Source organism: Loxodonta africana, chromosome 1, assembly GCF_030014295.1.
Source record: "Loxodonta africana isolate mLoxAfr1 chromosome 1, mLoxAfr1.hap2, whole genome shotgun sequence".
Classification (NCBI taxonomy): domain Eukaryota; kingdom Metazoa; phylum Chordata; class Mammalia; order Proboscidea; family Elephantidae; genus Loxodonta; species Loxodonta africana.
The window spans coordinates 134,040,358-134,052,631 of NC_087342.1; the positions used below are offsets into that span (position 1 = coordinate 134,040,358).

Genomic DNA, 12,274 nt, shown 5'->3' on the forward strand with positions numbered 1-12,274 from the left:
AGACAGAAAACAGCTTGGGTAAGAAGAGGTGGTTTTCATTTTACTGTCTGCAGAAAAGCAGAGTTTTTCAGTTTTAAAGTGTGCAACGAGTCATTTTAAGTATCTAGATCTATCACCCTGAAAGTCCCTTGCACAGATACTCCGCGGGGTATCTAAATATAGCAATAGCAAACTCCCCCCGCCCCCAGCCCGGGTCCCTGGGCAGCTCCAGGATTGGAGAGCTTGCTCTAGGGCGCTCTCTGCATCTGCCTCGAATAGCAAGGCACGGAGCATTCTCTCTCGCACCTCCACAGTGCGTGGGTGTGAAGTGTATTAGGGGAAAGCAAGAGTGACTCTGGTATTGGTGCTCGGCGCACAGTCAGTCACATGGCACTGCTGCCAGCTGCACCAAGCGGCCAGGAGCTGTTGCCTGTGTTGCTCTTCAAAAAGGTTGGAGGAAGGGAGGGAGGGAATCAGGATCCTGCCGGTGGCCAGGAGCCGGTGAGGGGGCTTCACACAGTTAATAACGACAACAATAAAAAATAAAGCGTTTAAATGGAGCTACTACCCCAGGCAGAAAGCCAGAGAGGCACTGCCGCGGGCGTGGGTGTGTGTACGGGAGTGAGTTCAGAGAATATCAGCCTTGCAGGGGAGGAGCCAAGCTGCAATAAGACTTTTGCTTTATTGTTTCAGTTTTAGCTTACGGGAACGAAAAAAGCACACAGAATCACCACCTTGCAACTCTCTGCTACGGCTTTGTGGTGGAAGCTTAGTTCTCCCTTCATTTTAACTTGGCAATCGTTTTCTTTAATATTTTGGGGGGAAATGCACTCCGTTGGAAGAAGTTCCCAAGCCTGGCTTCTTTGCAGTTTCCCCATGCTGATTGTGATGTTTAACACAGTTTTAATACACTGTTTCTGAAGGCCTCAGAGGCCGCAGCCAGAGGCAAAGTGGCCTCCCTCCCGGTCAAGGGTGAGCGCTCTGGGCCGCCCGAGTGACAGAGGTGGGGGGAGACCCACACACAGTCGCTCCTCGTCACAGGTCTTTAGCCGTGCAAGTTACAGCATACGGGGTGAAGTGAGGACCACCAGAAGCCCGCCTCCAGGGCTCCCCACCCTTCAGGATTCTTCTCTCAGGCACTGGGGCCACAGCTGCCCCTGCCGAGACTTAGCAGTTTTATGACTTTCTCGGACTTACATGGAAATTTCTTGCCCGAGGTAACTGGGTTCGTTCTCCCAGGGAGGGATTCTCCGCCGACTTTGCGCCGCTGTCAGGCGGAGCTGGTGGACAGCTTGCTCACTGCGGAGGAGCCCCTTTGGAGTTTAACGACCTCCCCACAATCCACCATCGCGCTGGGAAGGATATGCAGTTACTCGCGGGCTTCTTGTCTGATACTGGGCTGGGAAGTCACAGCTCGCAGGCTGGAGTGAGCCACAGGGAGATGCCAGGTCCCCACCTCGCGGGCTCAGCAGCCGCGTCCTGCGGATCTGCGCGTTGAAATGCCTAGGATTCCCCGGCTGCGTGGGGACCTGAGCGCCACTGCCGGCAGCATCGCCCTCGCGTCTGCTTGAGGACTGGCTGGTACCCAGAGGACAGGGCAGGGCAGGACGGTTTCTGCTCACACCCCAACGGAAGAATGGCAGGACCGGGAGCTGCAGCGTAGCGGCGGGACAGCGTAGCGACCTGCGTCTTCGGCTCCTACTCGGGGAACCTGGCTGACTTAACCTTCCAACAACCCTAAAGCCCCTAAGAGAACCAAACCAAACTCTCTCTTCTAACTGTAGCTTTGGAGCCCAGTCCCCTGCTGGGGGGGGGGGGCGGGGGGGAGGTGGGGCGAACGCAGTCCAGGCGTGGGGAAGGCGAGAAGAAAAGGGGAGCCGGGGGTTGGGTGTGCGCGCGTGGGAGCGCGCCTTGTAGCGCCCCGCACTCCTCGTCTTAGCCTGGGGACACTTAGGGGAGGAGGGAGTAGTAGTCTCAAGAATAAGAGAGAGCAAGAGAAAACCTCTCAAAGTGACTCCCCAAACAGGTCCAGATTTTGAATTCGAAGCTAAAGGCGGCTAGAAATTGGGACGCTTCTGCCTCCTCCGCAACCCCCTGCCCCCGCCCCGAGGCCCCGCGGTTTGCTGGCTGACTGCTTCCCCGCCCCCGGCTCGGGAGGTCGCGGGCGGGCGGGCGGGCGCCCCGTCGGCCGCTGGCTTCCTCTTCGCAACTCGCCGACGCGCATGAGGCCGCTGCCCCCGCCGCAGGCGCTGGCTACCCCCTCGCGGTGACCGTGGTGATGCCATGCCCCGCCACCACGCGGGAGGAGAGGAGGGCGGCGCCGCCGGGCTCTGGGTGAAGAGCGGTGCGGCGGTGGCGGCCGCGGGCGGGGGGCGCCTGGGCAGCGGCATGAAGGATGTGGAGTCGGGCCGGGGCAGGGTGCTGCTGAACTCGGCGGCCGCCAGGGGCGACGGCCTCCTGCTGCTGGGCACCCGCGCGGCCGCGCTCGGCGGCGGCGGCGGCGGCGGCCTGAGAGAGAGCCGCCGGGGCAAGCAGGGGGCCCGGATGAGCCTACTGGGGAAACCGCTCTCGTACACCAGTAGCCAGAGCTGCCGGCGCAACGTCAAGTACCGGCGGGTGCAGAACTATTTGTACAACGTGCTGGAGAGACCCCGAGGCTGGGCATTCATCTACCACGCGTTTGTGTGAGTACCCGCGCCCCTCGCGAGCCCCCAGCCACGCCCGCGCCGAGGGGAGGGGGAAGGAGGGTCGTGCTCCTGGCCCAGGGGACGCGCTTCGCGCCCTGGCCCACCGCGCGCGCTCGCGCGCGTATACACACACACACACACACACAACACAAACACACACAACACACACACACTCTCTCAGGCGCGCACACGTGGTAGCTTTTATTTCTTTGCACGTGTTTGTGATCTTCCCTCTAGAGCCTTCCGCCTCCCCTAGCTCCACTTCTCTGACCTCTACAGCTTGAACCTTCGCCCCTAGGACGCCCAGTGAGCTGCCTGGCAGCTCCAAGCACCGCGGGCGAGAGTACGGCAGATGCAACACTTGGGCGTCACGGATAACAGGGAGCGATTAGGTCCCAAGATACGTAAACTTCAACCGAGCGGGGCGCCCGGGAGCTGAGAAATGCAAAGGGAGGACGTGAGCCCGTGTGAGGCTTGTGAGTGTATTAGAGAGGTTAAGAGGTGATGGGGTAGGGCGAGGTGGAGAGAGGTGAAACGTTGGGTTGTGCCCTCAGTCCTGGGGGTGGAGCTGTGGAAGCTGTTACTCGTTGGGGAGAGCTACTAGTTTTTTAGTGCGCCCGGAAACACGCCTCGTCACCAACCCAGCCACCACCAAACGGAAAATCTGTCAGTGCATATAACCCTTCCCGCCACACCACAGAAAAGGTGGCCAAGGTCTAGAAGAGGCGAGCAGGGCCGGGCGAGGCTATACTCCCTCGTTGTGACCAGAGCTAGAGGGGAAACTGGGGTGCTATAGCGGACTCTCAAATGGGCCGCCTCGGACGGAGTTCAGGCAGTGGCTTAAGTAGGCATTTGTGGTGCTGAGTCAAAGTGTGTGAGTGTAAGTAAGCCCTCGCCATCTAGCAGAGAATGCTTAATGAGAAAATGATTGGAAGCAAATGTTTATTTTTCCCTTAGGCATTAAAAACCTTTCAGTGGCTTTAAAGTTTACTACTGTTTTTCCCACAACGTCCATTTATCCAGTCTCCTGCTAGAGTTAGGTTTATCTGGACATTTTAAGGTTGTTTTTACGCCTTTACGCTCAATTTTTTTTCTTCTTTTCCTTCTTTCCTTCCCTTTGCTTCTTTTTTTCCTCCTACTCCTCTCTCTCTTTTGTTTCCGCTTCTTATGTTAAAATGGAATGTAAAGGAATCAGCCTTAGCAGGCCAGTAGAGAGTTGTAGGCACTCACTGATGCATTACTTGTTCCTTAGTGAAATAGGTTTTAAACACACAAACTAGGTTTGTTTTTGAAATGAGGTATATCATCCAAACTTAACTCCCACCACTGATGGCATTCACACCAGAAACATTTTTTGAAATAACGTGGGAGAAAGGGCTGGTTTGATAATAGGTGAACCTGGAATTTGACCATGGAGGAGTCAGGAAATTGGTGGAGTCTACAATCGTGGGGCTCTGGTGTCTGGAAAATTTTACAGTCCCAGATTGATGTGAACATATAGCATTAGGTAGAATATTCCAGCCAACTTTCCGTTTTACAATATACACAAGGAGAAAGTTGTGTTACATCATAGTTGCGTCAAACAGCACAACTTTTATTATTAATTCAAGTAAAATTGACATTGATTTGGGTGTGGTTACTGTAATAAATGATAAACAGAGAGAAATGCTACTGATACTTTTCATGTTCATCTCACCTGAGTGGATACATAATTTATCTTATTAGGTGATGAACCTGATAAATTATTTTCAGCATCAGAATTTATTAAACACTTAGCAATAATGATCCGTGCTCAATTTGGGAGCAAGTATATACTGCGTAGATAATGATTTTTTTTTCTACAGAATTATGCTCAGTATATTCTTCAGCTTTGAATTTACAGTATCATACCTTGTACGGCCATTCATTTTTGGAAAATTATGCATTGTGTTTTCACAGAGTGTTAGAGAAAACTTTGGTTAGTCCACATATCTTATACCTTCTCACTGTTGTCTTTGAAAATGAATGAGGATTTCTTGCAATTTAACATTTTCTTTTCAAAATGTTAGTGTTTAAATAGGTTTCAGTGACTAAAGAATTTTAAAATTTTGATAAATGAGTTTTCAAAACGTTGAAGTTTGGATAATTCTTTATTCATCGGGCTTTATCAGTTTAGCCATGTCTTTAGTAGTAGAAAGGAAGTGTATTCTTATCAATACAATGTTGCTAATATGAAGTTTTGCATTATATATTTCTAGAGTCTGAAACTGTAATGCCTGAGCAATTAGATGGGGGTGCTAGATTCACATTAGCATAAAGAGAGAATGGATAGTATCATCTTCTGGGAGGGTTGTGTGTAGCTATAGCAGACCCTGGGGAAAGAGACTGCCTTTGGCAGTTGTTACTTATGATTTTAAATAAGCTTTAGAATAGCTGGACTTTACACATTAAATTAATAAACTCAAAGTTGCCTTGAGCTATAGGTCTAACAAGCTCATTAATAATAAAGAAATTAAAAGCAAACAATTTCTAGAAAGGTGTAATTAATTCCTTGCCAACCTGGGAATCCCCAAATCTTACTTTAATAACAGTTTTTGTAGCACATTAAGGTTCTTGCCAAGAACAAGTGCACTGTGATTAATGAGGTACTTCAGGGATGGATTTACTTGGTTGACCAGTATTTTCACTGCCAAGAAAAAAGAGAAGTATCTTTAAAGTTTGTGTTTCATGTAAGGAAAAACTTCTGTTAACTATGCAAAAATCATTATTATGATGATATTTTAATGGTATAAATGTGGTTTCAAAAGTATAGATCCTAGCCTACTGACGATATGGCTGGCAAGAGGTGACCTTACTCAAATACGTTCTTCCAATATTTATAAATTGTTGGAAATCAGGAGTGAGAGCCATGCTTGTTGTTCTTTAGGATTTACCAGATAGCCACGTGTCCTTTTTTCAGCTCTCAGATGAGCGCTTCAAATGTGAGGTAGCGATTTTTTTTTTTTTTTAAATACGGGTTGCTCCTTTTTAACTTCTCTTCTAAAGAAATTTTTTCAAGAATGATGTTGGTAATAGAGGAACACGTGACGGGGTCCATATGCAAATTTGCATTGATGTAGCAAATGTAGTTCTAAGAAATTACACAGGAAACAGCACTGTCAAGCCCAAGCCCACTGCCATTCAGTCGATTCTGATTCATATCAACCCTGTAGGTTAGAGCAGAATTCCCCTATAGGATTTCCAAGGCTGTAATCTTTACAAAAGCAGATTGCCACATCTTTATCCTGCAGAGCAGCTGGTGGTTTCAAACTGCCAACCTTTCTGTTGGCAGCCAAATGCTTTAACCACTGCACCACCAGGGCTCCAACAGTGTTGCAGATACATGTAACTCATCGCTTTGTCTCCGGTATCTTTGCCTGGTTTAATGCTGTGGATCAGAAATTATAATAATTTAAACTAGAGAAGCTTTAGATTATCATTCGTAAATCTGTTTTCTGAAAAATTACTTACTAGTAAACAGAAAAATGCCACCCAAGCTAGGAGCCCAGAAGTTGTCCTTGATGCCTTCATTTTTCTCATCCCTGCTCCTACTGGCCATCCAAAAGGTCATTAAATTCTCATTTGTTCACCTTCTAAATATCTCTCAAATCTATTCCCTCCTCTCCTTTCCTACTGCCACAATCTCACTCTCTTTCTCAATCTCTTGGATGGTTTGTAATGTTTTCCTGACTGATGATCTGATGTATGTACTTAGCTTTCCAGCTCTCTGACACCATAGTGCTTTTCCTAAAATGCAAATCTTGCCATATCATTCCCTTGCCTACAATTGTTCTGTGACTCTCCATCATTCATTCATTCATTTACTCAGCTATCTATCATAGCCTACTGTGTGCTAATTCCCAAATTAATAAGGCAAAGACCTCCACTTCAAGGTATGAGAAAGACTTCAGCTTGGAATTACTACAAGTGTGTGAACAATTAAGTGTGAAACAATGTTACAGGTACCATTACAGAGGTACATTCAAAGTCACATAGGAAAAGAGAAGGAAGTGGGGCAGATGGCAGCAGAGAGGTCAGTTTACCCTTTAAAGAGGAAGTGAGGCATGAGCTGAATTTTGATAGATCAGCTATTAATTTTCAGGTGAGCAAAGCTTGAGGGGAGGGTGATCAATCTTGATAGAGAAAACAGCTAGAGCAAAGATATGGAATTAGGAATTAGCACAGTAATTCTAGGTACTGTTAAGTATTTTCAGAATGAGGGCAGCACCAAGAAAAGAGGGGAAGAGCAAAGAACACGTATTTAACCTTGGATAGACTCAGATGTTGGCCATGGAGTCCGGTCTTTATCCTGTAGGTGGTAGTGGTCATTGAAAGGTGGTAAGTAGGGGAATGACATAATCAGATGAATTTTGGAAAGGTCTTTCTTTTAGCAGTTTGGTAAATGGATGGAAGGGTGCAAAAATGGAATTAATATGGCCTGTTAGTTGACAATTTTTCAATGAATTCATTCCACAAATGTTTCTTGACTATCCATTATGTGGCATGGACTGTTCTAGAAAAGTGAGAGATGGTTACCTAAGGAACTAAGGCATTAACTGTGGAGAAGAGAGAGGGTTTAATTAGAGAAATGTTAAGGAGGTAGAATTGGTATATAGTTTTCATGAGTCTGATATGTAGAGTAAGGAAGATGATTCTGGCTTGGGTAATTTGAGGAATGGAAGTGCCATTCACTAATACATGGGCCAAAGAATGAGGGACAGTCTTTCAAGGCAGTATAATGAGTTCTTGTTTTTACCATATTGAGTTTCAGATGTTTGTGAGTCATTTAGGTGGAAATTGTAAGTGGTAGAAATACTCATTCTCTTTCCAATGTACCTTAGATTGGCAACCAGAACCATTCCTGGTAGATAGCACTCAAATTTTTTTTTGAATGAATGAATGCATTTACAAATCTGGAGCTTAATCTGGATGTCTGGATCAGTGGCATCAGTAGGGGAATGTGAGGGGTGCAGACCCTACTGTGTGACACTATCAGAGGGAGTGACAGCAAAATAACTATCTATAAAATTTTTGTGCAGTGTTTCAACAGAGATTTATTATTTTTTATAAAAATATTCCTGTAGTTAATTATAACAACAAAACCTTTTTTTTATGAGTTCAGGTTACATATATCAGTATACCTGCAAGGCTAAAACTCTATGCTGATTTACTTTTTGAACCTTCTAATGTGCTCTGGTTAGAGCTGTCATTATTACTCAATTACAGTGATGCTTTGAATCACGTGATTTCATCTGCAGGCATGTACTATTGTTTTTGTTGTTGTCAGTGTTTTTATAGTTGCTGATTTTGTCAAATTTTCTGGTGTTTTAGCTACAATATTTTGGTAATTAGCATGGGGGTGTGACACCATGAGTTATCGTACTGTGTGACACCAACCCTAGTGGCACCATTGATCTGGATTTGAGATTTAGGTTTGAAGACTCTAGAAGTTTCATGCTTATTAAAACAGCAAATGAAATGAATGAGATAGCTCAGAAAATATAGAATGTGATGAAGACATGGTGGAGGACAGAGCCAGAGGAACACCAACATCAAGCAGTAGATGGAAGAGTAAAGGCCCACAGAGAAACCTGGAAAAATCATGACAGAGCAGCCAAAAGGCCAAGATGAAAGCCAGGAGAAAGCAAAGGAAGGAAGGTGTGCAGCAAAGAGGTTACGGTTAGCAGTTTCTAGTGCAGCAGAAAGGCGTAGAAAAGTTGGATGAGATTTCACGGTATTGGTCATAAAGTGTGTCACTGGTGGCCTTTACTGTGACAACTTCAGTGGATCAGTGAGGGTCATAAATGTGATTTAAGTGGATTGAGGAATTGTTAAGAATTGAGACAGTGAAGACAGTAGTGTAAGTTAATTCTAAACTCTTTGAAATGGCTCCCAAAACCCTTCATGACATGGCCTCTGCCCACCTTTCCTTCCTCATCTACACACCCTCCTCTCTAATATGCATCCTGAGCTCCAGCCTTACTGAACTTCTCCATCCTTTATCTCACTACCATGCCTTTGCTCATACTGTTCTCTTGGACTCTGCCCACTCCTTGCACTCTACCTACTTTTTCTTCAAAACAAAATTCAAAGATCACTTCCTCTTGGGCACACTTTACAGACAGTTCCCTCCATTTGCCAAGATGAGTTAGGAGCCCTGGTGGCACAGTGATTAAGCACTCGGCTGGCTGCTAACCAAAAGGTTAGCAGTTCAAACCCACCAGCTGCTCACAGGAGATAGATGTGGCAGGCTGCTTCTGTAAAGGTTATATATAGCCTTCGAAGTCCTCTGGGGACGTTCTATTCTGTCCTGCAGGGTCACTACGAGTCGGAATTGACTTGATGGCGCTGGATTTGGTTTGGTATCGGGTTCTATGGTACTCTGAAAATATTATTATAATGGCGCTTGTTCCAGTGTGCTGTAATTGTAGACTACTTGTCTATCCTTCCCACAAGATGGTGAGCTTCCCACATAGAAAATCCCTTACTTATCTCTGAAACTCAAACACTTAGCAAAGTGCCTTGTATCTAGTAGACCCACAATATGTGCTCTCTCAATGAGTAAGTAAATCATTTTCCTTGGAAGGCTTCCATGGAGGGCTTTCAGAGCAAGCCAATGTGGAAGGAACTACCAAGCCTTTCTGGTTGTCTTAGAAGTAAGACACTCCTCTGGACACCCTTTTAACTTAGTACTGAAGTCACTCCTGAGGTTCACCCTTCAGACAAAGATTAGACAGGCCTGTAAAACAAAATGAGACTAAATGGGCACACCAACCCAAGGACAAAGACGAGAAGGAAGGAGGGGACAGGAGAGCTGTTAATGGGGAACGCAAGATCCGGAAGGGGAGAGTGTTGACATGTTGTAGAGTTGGCAACCAATGTCACAAAACAGTATATGTATTAATTGTTTGATGAGAAACTAATTTCCTCTGTAAACCTGCATCTGAAGCACAATAAAAGAATAAAATAAAGAAGTAAGATACTGATCATTCATTTAGAAGAGTAAAGTACGGGGCTGGAAATAGGAGACCAGTGCTTTGCTCTCAGCTCCAGCGTTAATTAGCTTTACGATCCGGAGTAAAGTCACTTCACCGTCTGGATCTCCAGTTCTTCCTCTGTGAAGCAAGCACAATAATGTCTGTTTTCCATCAGAGACGGTGGAGGATACTGTTGAGAATCCAAAGCACTATGATAAAGTGAAGGAGTATTTGGAATAAAAAATAATCTGATTCTTTTATCATTTGCGTTCTTTATGTCTTAGTGCGAAAGCTGCCTCCTAACTGGTATCTTGAACTTTACTTTTCATCCATGTGGTCATGTGCCCCATAGTGGCCAGAGTGAGCTTTCTAAAGAGGTAAACAGAACATATCACTTCTCTGCTTGGAGGAAGAATCTGTTTATTGCCTGTCTCCCCTACCCAGTTTTTTAAACACCAGGGCAGTGTGTCTTGTTCCGTGCTGTATCACCAGAACAAGTGTCTACCACATAAAGATGCTCCGCACATATATGTTCATTCACTTACTAACACCCCAGATCTCCATAATACGGTACTAGGTCACTGTTGGAGGATGGAATTTTACTCTCCTGGCCACTCTCTGTGTCAAGACTCAATGAGACCCAATGAATTACTTTATTATTTACCTACATATTCTGTTTTGAATTAAGTCTGTATCTATAGAAATCAATGTTTGCATTTCATTTTGCTCCTGTGTGCAGAGAGGCCGTACACAAGTTATACTGCACTAATATTGTAACATAAAATACTCCATACCCTACAAATCAATCTGTCTTCAGAAATATAAACAATGCTATAATATTTGAGAATCATAATTAGAAATTTAAAAAAATTAAAATTTTAGTATTGGGAGTATTATTACTTCAAAAAACACACACACACACAAGAAAGAATATTTCAAAACAGAATGAAGTCTTGATACAAGAAACACTATAAACAAGGAATGTAGCCAGCAGCCTTTTGATAATTGCATTCAAAGTAATAGTGCCAGTTTTAATTTTTGGTTACAAATGGCTGTTTTGGCTGATGAAAATGCTAGCAGTGCGTGTTTTATCCTCGCCCAGTGGTGTGAAACAACTCGAAGTCCAACTGCGGAACAGCCACAGCTCATAGTTATGCTTAATGATTGGTAGATGCTTCCATTTTAATTTCCTTTTTGTTCAACCATTTATAAATATGTTAATTGAAATTTTATTTGGTTGCAATCTGGGGGAGAGATTGGCCACACAACTGCAGTTGTTCACAATTAGTGAAATCCTTAGATGGGTTTCAGAGTTTCAGGTGATGTTTTTATTCCTTTGCTAGCAGCTTGTCAAAAGAATGAGTTTTGTACAATGTTATTGAAGTCATCAGTTTATAAACATATGTATAATATATGGTAACTCTGGTGGTGTAGTGGTTAAGTGCTACAGCTGTTAACCCAAGGGTCAGTAGTTCGAATCTGCCAGGCGCTCCTTGGGAACTCTATGGGGCAGTCCTACTCTGTCCTATAGGGTCGCTATGAGTCGGAGTTGACTCGATGGCACTGGGTAGTGTAATATATGTGCGTATACACTCCATATACACACACACACTGTGTTCTTCAGCAAAGAAGTTACATTAGTGGAAATAATTATGTTTCCCTTCTTTTTGCTCCTCTAAAATGGAATAAAACACAAATTAAAAAAAGAATCTTAAGGTTAGTCTTGATAATGTGGAGATTGTACTGTATTTTGAAAGATATTTAAGTTTAATTCTACATGAAGAGAAGAGATAAACGTTTTAGAAACTCAGTCATAGAAGTCTTTGTTTCCATTTGTAGTACCTGTGAAATAATTCTAGCATCTTTATCCTTCATTGGCGGAATGGCCTTTTATAATTACGATTTTATAATCCCTTTCTCTCTCTCTCTTTTTTTTTTTTTTTTACAGTCCAGTCAGTTTAACATTTAATTAACAGCCACCCTGTGTACCAGGTAATGTACTAGATGCTGATGGCTCAGAAAAGGGGATGGATGATGTGGACCTCAAGGAAATTCTGTTGGGGAATATGATTCATATTTGGATTTAATTATCAACTCTTCCTTTGCTGATTCGATGACTCTGAGCAAGTTGCTTCGAATACGAGCTTTTTAATCTGTAAAAGGAGCCCTGGTGGTGCAGTGGTTAAGAGATTGGCTGCTAACCAAAGGTCAGCAGTTCGAATTCACCAGCCGCTCCTTGGAAACACCGTGGGGCAGTTCTACTTTGTCTACACAGGGTCGCTATGAGTTGAAATCAACTCAAAGGCAACAGGTTTGGGTTTTTTGCTAGTCAGTAAAATAGAGATGATCATTTTACATCAACGTGTTGTGATATTTTTTAAAATATGTAACACACTTAGCATGGTGGCTGTTATATATCAAGGACTTAAATGTGTTAACTATGATATTATTGAAACTAGAGAGAAAAATAGAGAACATGTGGTAAAGGGCTGTACTTGCTATGATAAAGGCCTGAAATTTTATCTTGTTGCAGGGTGGAGTTTAGGCAGGTAATAATATCATTAGATTTCCAGTTTAGATTGATCACTCTGCCAGTTCTGTGAATGGTGACTT

At 44.4% G+C, this 12,274-nt stretch overlaps 1 protein-coding gene across 2 annotated transcripts in view; it reads left to right on the forward strand.

Annotated features, from left to right (window-relative positions):
* Positions 1 to 2,209: 2,209 nt before the first annotated feature.
* KCNQ5 (potassium voltage-gated channel subfamily Q member 5) overlaps positions 2,210 to 12,274 on the forward strand; it is a 628,816-nt gene continuing 618,751 nt past the window's right edge. The window contains exon 1 of one of the 2 annotated variants that reach the window (XM_003404395.4): positions 2,210 to 2,663. In XM_003404395.4, coding sequence (XP_003404443.1) covers positions 2,263 to 2,663 — 401 coding nt within the window. In that variant the 5' untranslated portion in view covers positions 2,210 to 2,262. The remainder of the gene's footprint in view (positions 2,664 to 12,274) is intronic. The other variant, XM_064287960.1, reaches the window with a different exon arrangement.